At 40.4% G+C, this 16,334-nt stretch overlaps 2 protein-coding genes across 3 annotated transcripts in view; one reads left to right on the top strand and one right to left on the bottom strand.

The window, feature by feature from the left end:
• The window catches only part of FAM186A (family with sequence similarity 186 member A), a 60,460-nt gene extending 55,485 nt beyond the window's left edge, over nt 1-4,975 (top strand). For both annotated transcript variants that reach the window (XM_087855825.1, XM_087855826.1), the window contains 2 exons: nt 215-397; nt 4,881-4,975. In XM_087855825.1, coding sequence (XP_087711951.1) covers nt 215-397; nt 4,881-4,902 — 205 coding nt within the window. In that variant the 3' untranslated portion in view covers nt 4,903-4,975. The remainder of the gene's footprint in view (nt 1-214; nt 398-4,880) is intronic.
• Nucleotides 1-16,334, bottom strand: part of LARP4 (La ribonucleoprotein 4) — a 191,731-nt gene that overhangs the window by 126,974 nt on the left and 48,423 nt on the right. The gene's annotated exons all lie outside the window — the stretch shown is intronic.

The raw sequence follows: 16,334 nt of genomic DNA, 5'->3' as shown, positions 1-16,334 counted from the left end.
TTCAGGGAAGAAAAAAAGCTATTTCAGCAAATTCTGCTATTTTAATCCATCACTCAGTCAACGTGGGCATAGCTAAGGTTCTTCTGTGCCAGAGAGGACATTATAGGACAAGATGGTAGGGAAGAGAGAAGGGGAAAATAAGATTCATATATTTTAATTGGATATGGAGTTCAGGAGAGTTTGGCGCTTTCAATTAGTGTGTCTGATTCTCTAGACAAGGAGACCAAATGGGAGCTATCTGGAATACTGATCTGTCAACTTCAAGCTACCCAATAACAGAGAAGACAGCAATACATTCGCCCTGGGCCCAGCTGGGTGGATACCCAGATATTCCTATGCTACTCCAGTTAGATGTTCAGTCTACCTTCAGAAAATCTCTTGCATCCATTAAATCACAGTAAGTTAAGGGATGGGAACACTTTGGTATTCGGGCCTTTGGTCATACCTTCCGTTTCCCTAACTTGACCTTATCTTATAGTACCAGGGAGTGACCAAAAGCAGGTGCTTGGTGTGAAGTTAGACATTACTTTTTCCAGAATGCCATATAAATAGAAGTATACAATATGTAACCTTCTGAATCTGGCTTTTTTCACTTAGTGTAACTCCTATGAGATTCATCCATATATTATATGTATCACTAATTCATTCCTTTTAATTTACTGACTGGTATTGTTCCATTGTATGGCTGTACCACATATTTTTATCCATTCACCAAGTAAAAGACATTTGAGTTGTTTTCAGGTTTGGGCAATTATAAATAAAACTGCTATAAAAATTCATAAACAGGTTTTTTAAAAAAGATTTTATTTATTTACTTGAGAGAGAGAGCAAGCGAGGGAGAGGGCACAAGCAGGGGGAGCAGCAGGCACAGGGAGAGGGAGATGCAGACTCCCTGCTGAGCAGGGAGCCCAATGTGGGGCTTGATCCCAGGACCCTGAGATCATGACCTGAGCCAAAGGCAGATGCTTACCCAACTGAGCCACCCCGGCGCCCTACAAACAGGTTTTGGGGTGAATGTAAATTTTCACTTGTCTTAGATAAACACCCAGGAGTGAGACTGATGGGATAGATAAGTGCTACGTTTAACTTTTGTAAGAAATTGCCAAGCTATTTTCCGAAGTGATGTTTCATCTCTACATTTATTAAGCAGGGCTAGTTCTTGTCCTGCCTCTGGATGAAAACCTAGGTGGTTCTGTGACATTTCTGGTAACTTCTCAGTAATATGTTTATCTGGTTAGTAAAATGTCCAGAACAATGTTTAAGTAAACCTTTGTTTTGTTTTAAAGTTGAGGCTTCTCTCTTCCAGCTAAGACTATTACAACCTATAGTCAGAAGGAGGATATGAACAGCTTATTTTTTCTGGCCTACTGCTTCTGTTCCTACTTTTTTAGCTTGCTACTATGGGACCCTTTAGGGATTAGAGCTCTGAAGAAGAGAGAGAGGAAATGGAAAGTTCTTATTGACTATTACTGTTGTGTTTTCTAACATCAGTGCTTCCTGGATGTGGCAGATTTCTAAAGCTAACTCTTTCATGAGGTACTTTGGTCAGTTCCTTGGAGATCGCCATCACTGGAGATCTCTTATCTGCAGATTTCTTGATCTTGTCAAATATATTTCTATTCTGGGGCATCTGGGTGGCTCAGTCAGTTAAGCATGCGACTTTTGATTTCAGCTCAGGTCATGATCTGAGTTGTGAGATCAAGCCCCGCGTCAGGCTCCATGCTCAGTGCAGACTCTGCTTGAGATTCTCTCTCCCTTCCCTCTGCTCCTCCCCCCAGTTGCACTCTCTCTCTAAAATAAATAAATAAATAAATAAATAAATAAATAAATAAATAAATAAATAAATATTGCTATATATATTTCTATTCCAGCCGGTTGTTGACATTTGTGATACCTCCAGCTTTTCTCTGCTGAGATGTGTTTGCATATTGATGCAGTCCTCCTGGACAGAATCCATGACAACCCTATGCCATCTTTCTTGGGTAGATGTATATATATGGCCCACATCTAGTCTACAGAAAATAGTGGAGCTTACTTTGTCCAGGTAAACTCTGAGGTCGAAGGCTTATCCCAATGCAGTAGCAGCCTCTTCTTTGCTTCTACTATTAGTGCAACTAGCCAACCAATCACTGCCTTAGCCTTTTTTCAGGGACTGAATCAGGCCCCATTCTATGGGCCTCCAAAATGTGGGGGCCTGTGGTAAGTTCTTAGAGTGGAGAAAGGGTAGGAATGCTCTCAAATTCTCTTCTCCTTGACCATTTCATACTCTGAGAGTGAGTTAGATGATTAAGAGTCAATGAGTTTGTAAATCCCAGTTTGGGACTCCTCTTTGAAATCCGGTATCTATTGTTAGGGTTTCCAAATTTAGCAAATAAAAACATAGGACACCCAGGTAAACCTGAATTGCAGATAAACAAAAATGTTAGGGATGCCCGGGTGGCTCAGTCGGTTAAGCATCAAACTTCAGCTCAGGTCATGATTTCAGGGTCCTGGGATCAAGCCCCATGTTGGGGTCCCCACTTGGGCAGGGAGTCTGCTTGTCCCTCTGCCCCTCCCCCAACTCATGCAAGTACACTTGCATTCTCTCTCTTTCTCACTCAAAAAAATAAACGAAATACTTTTTAAAAATACACAAGTGATTTAGTATAAGTATGGTCCATGCAATTTTATACTTACACTGAAAAATTATTTGTTGTTTATCTAACATTCAAATTTAACCAGTCATCCTGTATTTAATCTGGAAACCTTTCCATTGTGCTTTGTCAAAACTTCTGTTTTCATGTGCTACTACATACAAAATATGTATTAGGAGTTTCTAACTTGCACAGTTAGACGCCTGAAAACTTTCAGAGTAGGAGATGGTAAAAACAGTGAAAAAAACTAAGACATTATAGGGAACAGGAGAACTGAAGTCTTGGATTTTTGCTATTTTTTCACTAAAATAGAAACAGAGAAAATATACAGTTTAAAGACATCTTAAATTAGTAATAATAGGCACTATATGATCAATTACTATCTGCCATCCTCCCCTTTTTTTCCTCACTAGAATCTCTTCAAGGTCTTCCTCCCTCAAAAAGGATTATATTTGTTTTACTTTGTGGAAGTTAAAGTACAAACTAAGAGGCTTTCTTTCCCTCTGGGTTTAGTTAGTTCTACCATCCTTTAGATCTCAGTTTAAACAATTATTCTTTCTGAGCTGTCTTCTCTAATTCCTCCTATGTGCTCCCACAGTATCTTGTAATTAACAGTATCCTAGCACTTACCATTCTATATTGTGATTGCCTCATTACTTACCTCCCCTGATTTTACACAATATGTTTTGGAGAGATTAGTTGTGTTGAACTGACTCTACTTTTGCTCTGCCTGCTTTCCTTCCAAAAATATTTACTGACTACTTACTATTTACCAGATACTATAACTAGGCACTGAGATACAATGTGTGAAAAGGGTTTAGGAGATCATAGATGCCAGGCAGAAGGAAAAAATATATGTAAATATCCAGGGCCAATAGCACATTGCTTCATTTGCTTTATCTCCTAAAACAAAAACAAAAACAGGGGTGCCTGGGTGGCTCAGCCGTTAAGCATCTGCCTTCGGCTCAGGTCATGATCCCAGGGTCGTGGGATCAAGCTCTGCATCGGGTTCCCTGCTTGGCAGGAAGCCTGCTTCTCCCTCTTCCACTCCCCCTGCTTGTGTTCCCTCTCTCACTGTCTCTCTCTCTGTCAAATAAATAAATAAAATCTTTAAAATAAATAAATAAACTCTCAGACTTGTCCATACTGAACCTCCCACAATTCATCAATTAAAGTGTAAGTTTTCAGGGAGCTTGGGTGGCTCAGTTGGTTAAGCATCTGCCTTCAGCTCAGGTCATGATCCCAGAGTCCTGGGATCGAGCCCCCCCATTGGGCTCCCTGTTCAGCGCGGAGCCTCTTTCTCCCTCCCCCTCTCCCCCCTGCTTGTGCTCTCTCTCAAATAAATAAATAAAATAAAATAAAATAAAAAGTGTTAAGTTTTCTACCACACAGATTCCTTCAGAAGTGTCTGCTCATGGGTTTCTGCTCCAGTAAGTTGTGATTCTCTGTATTGCTGTCTCTCCAATTTGGGGGGCATTGGTTTGTCCTGTGGCCTCACTTCTCTGAAGGATCTAAGAAGAATTGCTAGCTTTCAGTTTGTTCAACTTTTTACATGTTGTTAGGATGGAGTAGGAATTTCTTGCATATATTTTCAAAAGATTTCTGTGCACTTGCTTTTGAGTTACAAAAATGGGCTCCTATGAACATGTTTTTTAACTTGCTTAAGTGTTTCACTTGACAGTACATCTTTAAAATTTTTCTATAGTAATATAGACTTACATCATCATTTTTATTGATTGCATAATATTCATTGTATAGTTCTATCACAGTTTATTGAACTGTCCTACTGATAGAAGTTTCCTATTTTTCAACATTACAAACAATGCTGCAGCAAATATCCTTGCATAAGTTTGTATACTTATATGGTGATTTCCCCATGAAAATTCCATTAAAATAATATTCATTTTTTTCCAATTACAAAAGCAAGGTACATTCATCATAGAAAATTTTAAAAATACAGATAAGTCCATGCCCAGAAATAACCATTGTCAATATTTGGTCATGTTCTAACGTTAGGTATAAGAAGACTGTCTAATAAGTAATAAGCTATTGCCAAACCCTGCTCTTCCTGGGAGGCATTCTGCCTTGCTAAGGTGACTTTTATAAATAGAGATTACATATCAATTTTACTAGTTTAACTTTGTGAGTTCTGAAGGCACTCTTATTTTCCCTATTAATCATTTATATTCCTACAAATGCATTTAAAGGCAATTTGTAATAAGATTAATTTTCTTGTCTTGTTTCCAGGCTTAAGAAGATTCCCAAGTGACTGTAAAATTAAACACAAGCATGTTGAAGGTAAATTCCAGTGTTGCAGTAAAATTTCTATTTTGCTCTTTCATGTATATGCATTGCTTTGCCTATTCTTTTTTTTTTAAAGATTTTTATTTATTTATTTATTTATTTGAGAGAGAGAGAGAGCATGAGCGGGAAGAGAGGCAGAGGGGAAGGAAGACTCCCCACTGAGCAGGGAGCCCGATGCAGTGCTCTATCCCAGGACCCCAAGACCATGACCCCAGCCAAAGTCAGAAGCCAGACGCTTAACCAACTGAGTCACCCAAGCACCCCCACTGCTTTGCCTATTCTGTGCTTTTACATTCTGCCTATTGTTCTTTAGGTTAAACATCTTCATTTCCAGACTATTAATATGACCACTCAAGAAAGAATATCCTTCGCTTTAGATTACTAGAAACACAAAACTTCAACAAACACTGTGGTAGGCTGTCATAAAAGGTACATAATATGGCCACTGACATGATGGCAAGGTGGCACAGTCTACATCCCAGAACCTAAACCCAAAGATGCCTCAGAAATAAGAAATGAATGGATATTTTAAAAAGACAGAGAGAAAGAAAACCAGTAGAAACCCCTGGAGGGTCAGAAAGTGATTATGATTTGGTAAAGAAGGGAAATAGTAGCCCTGTACAGAGGAAAGCCAGGCCCCCAATCATGGGGAGTGAATTTGCAGAGAAATTTTGAGCTGGGCTCTTTTCTACCCCCAACATTGCCCAGACTCAGATCACTGCCTTCCTTATCAGCCCTGCCACAATACTGGAAAGCAGATTCATAGGGGACACTATTGGGATGTAGCGTAAAACAAGCACAGTAAATGCCTGACTTAGCCAATAAGCATCAAAGGGATTCCTCCTATCTCCCCCAAACCATAGACCTTCTTTTCATCCAGAGGACTAGACGATAAAGTCTTAGAAAAGAAAAGGCTAGAGTAAGATACAGAGAAGTTCGCTAAAGGGCAAAGCCTCCTGATGAGAATGAGGATATTCAAAGCCAGAACCCTGCTCACCAGGGGTGGCACAAGCTAAGGCTTAGGTTTTAATTCCTCTCACCCCTCTCTCCATCCATTACCTACCAAGATGACTGATAATTGATACCCATGAGGGAAAATGACCTCGCAGGGAAAATTAACTAGAAAATTAGAAAGGCAATAAACTAAATAACCTACTCTAGATGACAAGAATTAACAGAATACATGCCAAATAAATGTCCCTAAAGAGGATACTGATAATGAAGCAGAAACAATAATAAAGAAACAAGTAGGATTACTGAATATTCAAAACACAGTTGTAATAAACTCATTAGATGACATAAACAGCAAAATGGACATAGCCCAAGATCAGGTCAAGAAATGTTTCCAGAAGACACTGAGAAGGAATTAGAGATGAAAAATATAAAAATTAAGAAATATGGAGGCTAGACATAGAAATATCAGCATTTATATAATAGGAGTGCTAACAGAAAGAAAAAAGTAAACGGAGGGAAGATGATACATGAAAAAAATAAGGACTTCCAAAGAAAGATTGATATTGAAAGGGTATACAGGGTGATAAATAGGGTTGATATGGGAAAATGAATACTTACTGATTCAGTATTTCAATGAAATTTAAGAACTCCAAAGGCAAAGAGAAAATTCTACAACCTTTCTAAGAAGAGCAGCTCACCAATAAAGAAAATGAATCAGATGGTGTCAGACTTCTCAAGAGCAACATTAGGAGCAGGACAGCAGTGAAGAAATATTTTCAAAATATTAAAAACAGAAAGTTTTTTAAAAGATTTTATTCATTTATTTTTGAGAGACAGAGAGACTGAGAGCACATGCAGGGGGAGGGCAGGCAGAGGAAGAAGCAGGCTCCCTGCTGAGCAAGGAGCCCGATGAGGGACACCATCCCAGGACTCTGGGATCATGACCTGAACCAAAGGCGGACACTTAACCAACTGAGCCACCCAGGCATTCCTAAAAACAGAAACTCTGACTCTAAAATTTTATATTCAGCTAAGCTATCAATTAAATGTGAGGGTATAATAAATATATTCTCAGACCTTCAAGGTCTCAGCAGATTATCATAAAGACCCTATGAAAATATTCCTGGAGGAAATAATCTACCAAACAAAAATTTTAGGAAATGCTATAAAATATAAGATAGTAAGAATGAGAAAATAACTTTCTGAAGTTTATTGTCTAAAAAAGCATTGTATAGGGGCGTCTGGGTTGGCTCAGCCAGTTGAGCACTGGACTCTTGTTTTCAGCTCAGGTTGTGATTTGGGGATTATGCGATAGAGCCCCACACTGGGCCCCATGCTCAGCAGGGAGTCTGCTCAAGATTCTCTCTCTTCCTTTCTCCCTGCCCCTCCCTCCAATTTGTGCGCTCTCTCTCTCTCTTTCTGGAATGGATGAATAAATCTTAAAAAAAAAACAAAAAACATGGGGATCCTGGGTGGCTCAGTCGGTTAAGCTGCTGACTCTTGATTTCGGCTCAGGTCATGATCTCAGGCTCTGCACTCAATGAGGAGTCAGCTTGGGGTTTTCTTTCTCCCTCATCCTCTGCCCATCTTCCTGCTGGTATTCTCTCTCTCTCAAATAAGTAAATAAATCTAAAAAAAAAAAGGCATCTTAGGGGCACCTGTGTGACTCAGTCGGTTAAACATCTGCCTTTGGCTCAGGTCATGATCCCAGAGCCCTGGGATTGAGCCCCACGTGGGGCTCCCTGCTCAGCAGAAAGTCTGCTTCTCCCTCTGCCATTTTCTCTCTCTCTCAAATAAATAAATAAAATCTTTTTTTAAAAAAAGGCATTTTATACACCTACATACACACCCCAGATATAACAAAGTAGAGTGCAATATCCAGAGATAGGGAAGAGTGCATGTGTTAAAGTATTTATCCTACTAAGTAGGAAGATACAGATGGGTATTGATAAATTTCATAAATCAGGGGAAGAAATACAAGTAAATCCCTTAACAAGTTAGGGATAACCAATGAAGAACAAATGTAAAATGCATACCTTTCAAACCCATAGATAAAACTGATTTCTCCAAGGAAATGAGCAAGAAGCAAAAAAAAAAAAAAAAAAAGAGAGAGAGAGAGAAAATTTAAACAGTTCTAACATAAAAGTAATTTAATATATTAGTTAAACTCACCAAAGAAAAGATAAAGTTCTCAGATTGAAGTAAAAAACAAAATCTAGGTTAGGATGGCAGAGGAATAGAGGTCCCCTTTTTCAGCTGGTCCCCTGAGTCGAGCTGGATAGGTACCAGACGATCCTGAACAACCACGGAATCAGCCTGAGATGCAGGAAGATAAATCTGGATCTCTACAAATGAACATCTCCAGCGCTGAGTATTGAGGTACAAAGCGGGGAGCCGTGAATCTGCGCACAGATATCAGAAGATAAACAGAAGGGGGAGGAAGCCACTGTGTTCGGGCGCCGGGAAGTGGTAGCCAGCTGCACTGGGGAGCGGGCTGACTCATGGACCGGCACCCGGGAGAGAGCAGACTGAGATCGTGAGCCGGGGAATGTGCGTGACCAGTCTGAAAACCGGAGCTCCGGAGTGCGTGCAAACCACACTGAAATGGAGCTCCGGAGCGCGCGGGGGTGGCTGGCAGCTGGTGGTGTTAGAACACAAAGGACAGAGACGTGCCGGCCCTGGAAGTGAGGGCTGGGATGCCGGCTGTGGGGCGCACATCCCGGGACGCTGTAGGGTTTAGCAGCACCAACAGAAACAGAGTTAAAGTGGCCAGAAGAGCTCAGTGGAGAGCGGACTGCGATCCCTCTTTTCTGAGACAGAGGCTGGGATTCGGCGATTGCTGCTCTGATTCTCAGAAGAGGCACAGCAAACCACCAGGGAAAGCCACCAGAGAACAAAAGCCTGGAAATACCGGCTCACAGTGTGCCCATCCCCACCCCCCCTCGCAGGGGACAGGGAGACTCTACCCAAACAGGGTGGCCTGAGTATCGGCACAGCAGGCCCCTCCCCCAGAAGGTAGGCTGAAAAATCAAGAAGCCCACATCCCTAAGGTCCCTATAAAACAAGTGCACACTGCCTGGGTCCTGGTCAATAATTTGGGCTCTGGACAACCCCACAACCTCTCCTCATCAGAATGACAAGAAGGAGAAATCCCCCCAGCAAAGAAAAGACAATGAGTCTGTGGCCTCTGCCACAGAACTAATGGATATGGATATAACCAAATTATCAGAAATGGAATTCAGAGTAACAATGGTCAAGATGATGTGTAGACTTGAAAAAAATATTAACGAGAATAATAACGAGAATATAGAATCTCTAAGGGCGGAAATGAGAGTGAATCTGGCAGAAATTAAAAATGCTATGAATCAAATGCAGTCAAAACTAGATGCTCTGACGGCCAGGGTAAATGAGGCAGAAGAACGAATCAGCGAAATGGAGGATGGGTTGGTAGAAGAGAAAACTAAAACAGAAACTTGGCTCAAAAAAATCCAATCTCAAGAATGTAGGTTACAGGAGATCACTGACTCAATGAAACGTTCCAATGTCAGAATCATTGGCATCCCCGAGGGGGTGGAGAAAAACAGAGGTCTAGAAGAGATATGTGAACAAATTGTAGCTGAAAACTTCCCTAATCTAGCAAAGGAAACAAGCAGTCGTGTCCAAGAGGCAGAGAGGACACCTCCCAAGCTCAACAACGACAAACCTATGCCACGTCACGTCATAGTGCAATTCACAAATATTAGATCCAAGGATACAGTATCAAAAGCGGCCAGGGCAAAGAAATTTCTCACATACCAAGGCAAAGATATCAGGATTACGTCAAACCTGTCTACACAGACCTGGAATGAGAGAAAGGGTTGGGGGGGGCATTTTTAAAGCTCTTTCAGAGAAAAACATGCAGCCAAGGATCCTTTATCCAGCAAGGCTGTCATTCGGAATTGATGGAGAGATAAAGACCTTCCAGAATCGCCAGTCACTGACCAATTTCGTAACCACGGAACCAGCCCTACAGGAGATTTTAAGGAGGGTTCTATAAGGTAAAAAGGCCCCAAGAGTGATACAGAACAGAAAGTTACAATCTGGGGTGCCTGGGTGGCACAGCGGTTGAGCGTCTGCCTTCGGCTCAGGGCGTGATCCCGGCGTTATGGGATCGAGCCCCACGTCAGGCTCCTCTGCTATGAGCCTGCTTCTTCCTCTCCCACTCCCCCTGCTTGTGTTCCCTCTCTCGCTGGCTGTCTCTATCTCTGTCAAATAAATAAATAAAATCTTAAAAAAAAAAAAAAAGAAAGTTACAATCTATAGAAACAAAGACTTTACAGGCAACATGGCATCATTAAAATCATATCTCTCAATAATCAGTCTCAATGTAAATGGCCTAAATGCTCCCATAATGCCACAGGGTTGCAGATTGGTTAAAAAGACATGATCCATCCATTTGCTGTCTACAAGAGACTCATTTTGAACCTAAAGATACATCCAGACTCAAAGTAAAGGGATGGAATACCATCTTTCCTGCCAATGGACCTCAAAAGAAAGCTGGGGTAGCAATTCTCATATCAGACAGATTGGATTTTAAACTAAAGACTATAGTTAGAGATACAGAAGGGCACTATATTATTTTTAAAGGACGTATCCAATAAGTGGATATGACAATTATAAATATCTATGCCCCCAAGAGGGGAGCAGCAAGATACACAAGCCAACTCTTAACCAGAATAAAGAGACATATAGATAAAAATACGTTAATAGTAGGGGATGTCAACACTCCACTATCAGCAATAGATAGATCACCTAAGCAGAAAATCAACAAAGAAACAAGAGCTTTGAATGCCATACTAGACCAGATGGACCTCATAAATACATATAGAACACTACACCCCAGAACAAAAGAATATTCATTCTTTTCTAATGCACATGGAACATTCTCCAGAATAGACCATGTTCTGGGACACAAAACAGGTCTCAACTGATACCAAAAGACTGAAATTATTCCCTGCATATTCTCAGACCACAATGCTTTGAAATTGGAACTCAATAACAAGGAGAAATTTGGAAGAAACTCAAACACTTGGAGACTAACAACCATCCTGCTCAAGAATGATTCAATAAACCAGGAAATCAAAAATCAATTTAAACAATTTATGGAGACCAACGAGAATGAAAACACAATGGTCCAAAACCTATGGGATACTGCAAAGGCAGTCCTAAGGGGAAAATACATAGCCATCCGAGCCTCACTCAAAAGAACAGAAAAATCTAAATGCAGTTTTTATATTCTCACCTCAAGAAGCTGGAACAGCTACAGAAGAACAGGCCTAATCCACGCACGGGAAAGCAGTTGATCAAGATTAGAGCAGAAATCAATGAATTAGAAACCAGGAGCACAGTAGAGCAGATCAACAGAACTAGAAGCTGGTTCTTTGAAAGAATAAATAAAATAGATAAGCCACTGGCAAGACTTATACGAAAGAATAGAGAAAGGACCCAAATTAATAAAATTATGAATGAAAAGGGAGAGGTCACAACCAACACCAATGAAATAGGAAGGATTATAGAAACTTTTATCAACAGCTTTATGCCAATAAATTAAGCAACCTGGGAGAGATGGAGGCCGTCCTGGAAACCTATAAACTACCAAGACTGAAACAGGAAGAAATTGATTTTTTTAAACAGACCAATTAATTATGAAGAGATTGAAACAGTGATTAAAAACCTTCCAGAAAACAAAACTCTAGGGCCTGATGGATTCCCCGGGGAATTCTACCAAACATTCAAAGAAGAAATAATACCTATTCTCTTAAAGCTATTTCAAAAAATAGAAACAGAAGGAAAACTACCAAACTCATTCTATGAGGCCAATATTACCTTGATCCCCAAACCAGGCAAAGACCCCACCAAAAAGGAGAATTACAGACCGATATCCCTGATGAATATGGACACCAAAACTCTGAACAAGATCCTAGCTAATAGGATCCAACAGTACATTAAAAGGATTATCCATCATGACCAAGTGGGATTCATCCCTGGGATGCAAGGGTGGTTCAACATTTGCATCTATCAGTGTGATAGATTATATCAATAAGAAAAAAGCCAAGAATCATATGATCCTCTCAATAGATGCAGAAAAAGCATTTGACAAAATACAGCATCCTTTCCTGATTAAAACCCTTCAGAGTGTAGGGATAGAGGGTACATTCCTCAATCTCATAAAAACCATCTATGAAAAGCCTACAGCAAATATCATTTTCAATGGGGAAAAGCTGGAAGCCTTTCCCTTAAGATCAGGAACACGACAAGGATGCCCACTCTCGCCATTATTATTCAATACAGTACTAGAAGTCCTTACAACAGCAATCAGACAACAAAAAGGGATAAAAGGTATCCAAATCGGCAAAGAAGAAGTCAAACTGTCTCTCTTCACAGATGACATGATACTCTATATGGAAAACCCAAAAGACTCCACCCCCAAATTACTAGAAGTTATAGAGCAATTCAGTAATGTGGCAGGATACAAAATCAATGCTCAGAAATCAGTTGCATTTCTATACATGAACAATGAGACTGAAGAAAGAGAAATTAGGGAATCCATCCCATTTACAATAGCACCAAAAATCATACGTTATCTTGGAATTAACTTAACCAGAAATGTAAAGGATCTATATTCTAGAAACTACAAATCACTCTTGAAAGACATTGAAGACACAAAAAGATGGAAAAATATTCCATGCTCATGGATCGGAAGAATTAACAGTTAAAATGTCCATGCTACCCAGAGCGATCTACACTTTCAATGCTATCCCGATCAAAATACCAATGACATTTTTCAAAGAACTGGAACAAACAGCCCTTAAATTTGTGTGGAACCAGAAAAGGCCACGAATCGCCAAGGAAGTGTTATTAAAAGGAAAAACAAAGCTGGGGGCATCACAATGCCCGATTTCAAGTTGTACTACAAAGCTGTGATCACAAAGACAGCATGGTACTGGCACCAAAACAGACACATAGACCAATGGAACAGAATAGAGAACCCAGAAATGGACCTTCGGTTCTTTGGGCAACTAATCTTTGATAAAGCAGAAAAAAACATCCAGTGGAAAAAAGACAGTCTCTTCAATAAATGGTGCTGGGAAAATTGGACAGCTACAGGCAAAAGAATGAAACTTGACCACTCTCTCACACCATACACAAAGATAAACTCCAAATGGATGAAAGACCTTGATGTGAGACAGGAATTCATCAAACTCCTAGAGGAGAGCATAGGCAGCAACCTCTACGACATCGGCCACAGCAACCTTTTTCTTTTCTTTTCTTTTTTAACATTTTATTTATTTATTTGACAGAGATAGACAGCCAGCGAGAGAGGGAACACAAGCAGGGGGAGTGGGAGAGGAAGAAGCAGGCTCACAGCGGAGGAGCCCAATGTGGGGCTCGATCCCACAATGCTGGGATCACGCCTGAGCCAAAGGCAGACGCTTAACGACTGTGCCAGCTAGGCACCCCCACAGCAACCTTTTTCATGACACATCTCCAAAGGCAAGAGAAACAAAAGAAAAAATGAACTTGTGGGACTTCATCAAGATAAAAAGCTTCTGCACAGCCAAGGAAACAGTCAAAAAACTAAGAGGCAGCCCACAGAATGGGAGAATATTTGCAAATGACACTACAGATAAAAGACTGGTATCCAAGATCTACAAAGAACTTCTCAAACTCAATACACAAGAAACAAATAAACAAATCAAAAAATGGGCAGAAGATATGAACAGACACTTTTCCAATGAAGACATACAAATGGCTACCAGACACATGAAAAAATGTTCAAAATCATTAGCCATCAAGGAAATTCAAATCAAAACCACACTGAGATACCACCTTACGCCAGTTAGAATGGCAAAAATTGACAAGGCAAGAAACAACAAATGTTGGAGAGGATGTGGAGAAAGGGGATCCCTCCTACATTGTTGGTGGGAATGCAAGTTGGTACAGCCACTCTGGAAAACAGTGTGGAGGTCCCTTAAAAAGTTAAAAATTGAGCTACCCTATGATCCAGCAATTGCACTACTAGGTATTTACCCCAAAGATACAGACGTAGTGAAGAGCAGGGCCATATGCACCCCAATGTTCATAGCAGCATTGTCCACAACAGCTAAATCATGGAAGGAGCCAAGATGCCCTTCAACAGATGACTGGATTAAGAAGATGTGGTCCATATATACAATGGAATATTACTCAGCCATCAAAAAGAACAATTTCTCAACATTTGCTGCAACATGGACGGCACTGGAGGAGATAATGCTAAGTGAAATAAGTCAAGCAGAGAAAGACAATTATATGGTTTCTCTCATCTATGGAACATAAGAACTAGGAAAATCGGTAGGAGAAGAAAGGGATAAAGAAAGGGGGGGTAATCAGAAGGGGGAATGAAGCATGAGAGACTATGGACTCCGAGAAACAAACTGAGGGCTCCAGAGGGGAGGGGGTGGGGGAATGGGATAGGCTGGTGATGGGTAGTAAGGAGGGCACGTATTGCATGGTGCACTGGGTGTTATACACAATTAATGAATCATGGAACTTTACATCAAAAACCAGGGATGTACTGTATGGTGACTAACATAATATAATAAAAAAATATTATGATAAAAAAACACAAAATCTAGCAGTATAATAGACTTTAAATGAGACACATTTAAAAGAAAGGTTGGTCAACTTAAAACAAAAAGATGGGAAAAGGCAACTATGAACCAAAAGAAAGCAAAGCAGATGTCTAATATCAGACAAAAATAGAATTCAAGGCAAAAAGCATCATTAAGGACAAAGGGAGACTATAGATGAAGAATGTGTAATATACAGAAAATATAATGCATCGATATTAACATAGATGTTATTACAATATAACTTCAAAATATACAAAATAGTAACTGACCGCTGGCTCTCCCTGCAGCCCTCTAAAATGATGTCTATCTTTTTTAGAGCAGGGGGAGGGGACCAGGAAGAGGATGAAAGAGAATCTTAAGCAAACTCCATGCCCAACATGGAGCCCAATGCAGGATTCAATCTCACAACCCTGAGATCATGACCTGAGCAGAAATCAAGACTCGGATGCTTAACCGACTAACCACCCAGATGGACGTCCCTAAAATGATGTCCATTTTAACTCCTATACCCCCCTCATCAGCTGGCCTGGAAATGAAGTGGGGGTCTTCCTCACTCCTCAATGCTACTTCTAGATCAGTCTTCCCTACTCTCTAATAACACCCAACTTTTAATCTCCTGTCATTACACTATCTACCACTCACTGCCTTCTCTGGTGCAGTCCTTTACCTCCTCCTTGCTTACTGTCACTCTATCCAGTACTTCTGCCATAATCCCTAGCAATTTCAATATTCATTTAGTTCTTTCTAACACCTGGCCTTGCAATGTTTTGATCTGTTCTTCTTCAGTGACTTAATCCTCTAGCCATTTAGTCATACCCTTGACCTTGTCATTGCAAAAACAAAACAAAACAACCCCTCCCAACCATTCCATAATCCAGTTTCAAATAACTCATTCTCCAAACATCACCTCTCTACAGCTCACCCAGCTAGTACCCCAACTCTAACAATCCTTTGATCTCCACAGAGACCTTTTACTTCATTGATTCTACCACCTTCATAGTGTCCCTCACCCTTTCATGTCCTCAATTCCTTTGTAACCTACTTTAAATTCCATGGTAGATAATTATAATCAGTCCCTTGCATATGCTCTCAACTCACACTCACTTGCTCCTCTTCTTGCTCCAGAGTACACCTTGGGTGACCACAGCCCAGCTTAAACCAAATTTTCTCAGCCTAATCCATTCCTGTACCCCGGAAGCGGAATGTATCTTCAGAAAAACATTCAAACTTGCTGACTAGCCTTACATTTAATAATCACTAACCTTAACTGGCCCCATAATGCTGCCTGGCAAACATACTATATTTCCCTAATCCATTTACTCTGACTTTCCTGGACAGCAATTTTATATTTTCTCCTATCTCCTCAAATTTCTGAGACATTCTCTTTCATCTTCTTTCTTGGCTGATGACTAAGTTTCCTTTTTACACTGAGAAAATGGAAGCAATCATTATTAACTCCACATATTTCTACCACCATATCTCCCTACCTATCTGCTTTTGTACCCATATATCTACTACATTCGCTCTTGTTACCTGTGGATAGTATCTGACTCCTATCTAACGCTAGCCCCTCCCTTGAACACTAGATCCTATCTCTTCTCTTTTGTTCAAGGACATTGCTTCAGTAATTCTCCCATCCCTCTCTGTACCATCATTTCCCCCCTAACTTGTTATTTTTCTCAACTTTGAAAAAAATAACAAAAACCAAACAATTCTCTTAGGCCCACTTCCTCCACCACTTATTGCCCCATTTCTCCCCCTTCCTTTCATACCAAAATTCCTTTTACAAATC

This window comes from Ursus americanus, chromosome 25, assembly GCF_024610735.1.
Source record: "Ursus americanus isolate L20-20 chromosome 25, mUrsAme1.1.p, whole genome shotgun sequence".
Taxonomy (NCBI): Eukaryota; Metazoa; Chordata; class Mammalia; order Carnivora; family Ursidae; genus Ursus; species Ursus americanus.
The sequence above is the reverse complement of the archived record's forward strand: the minus strand, read 5'-3'. Positions and strand labels throughout refer to the sequence as shown.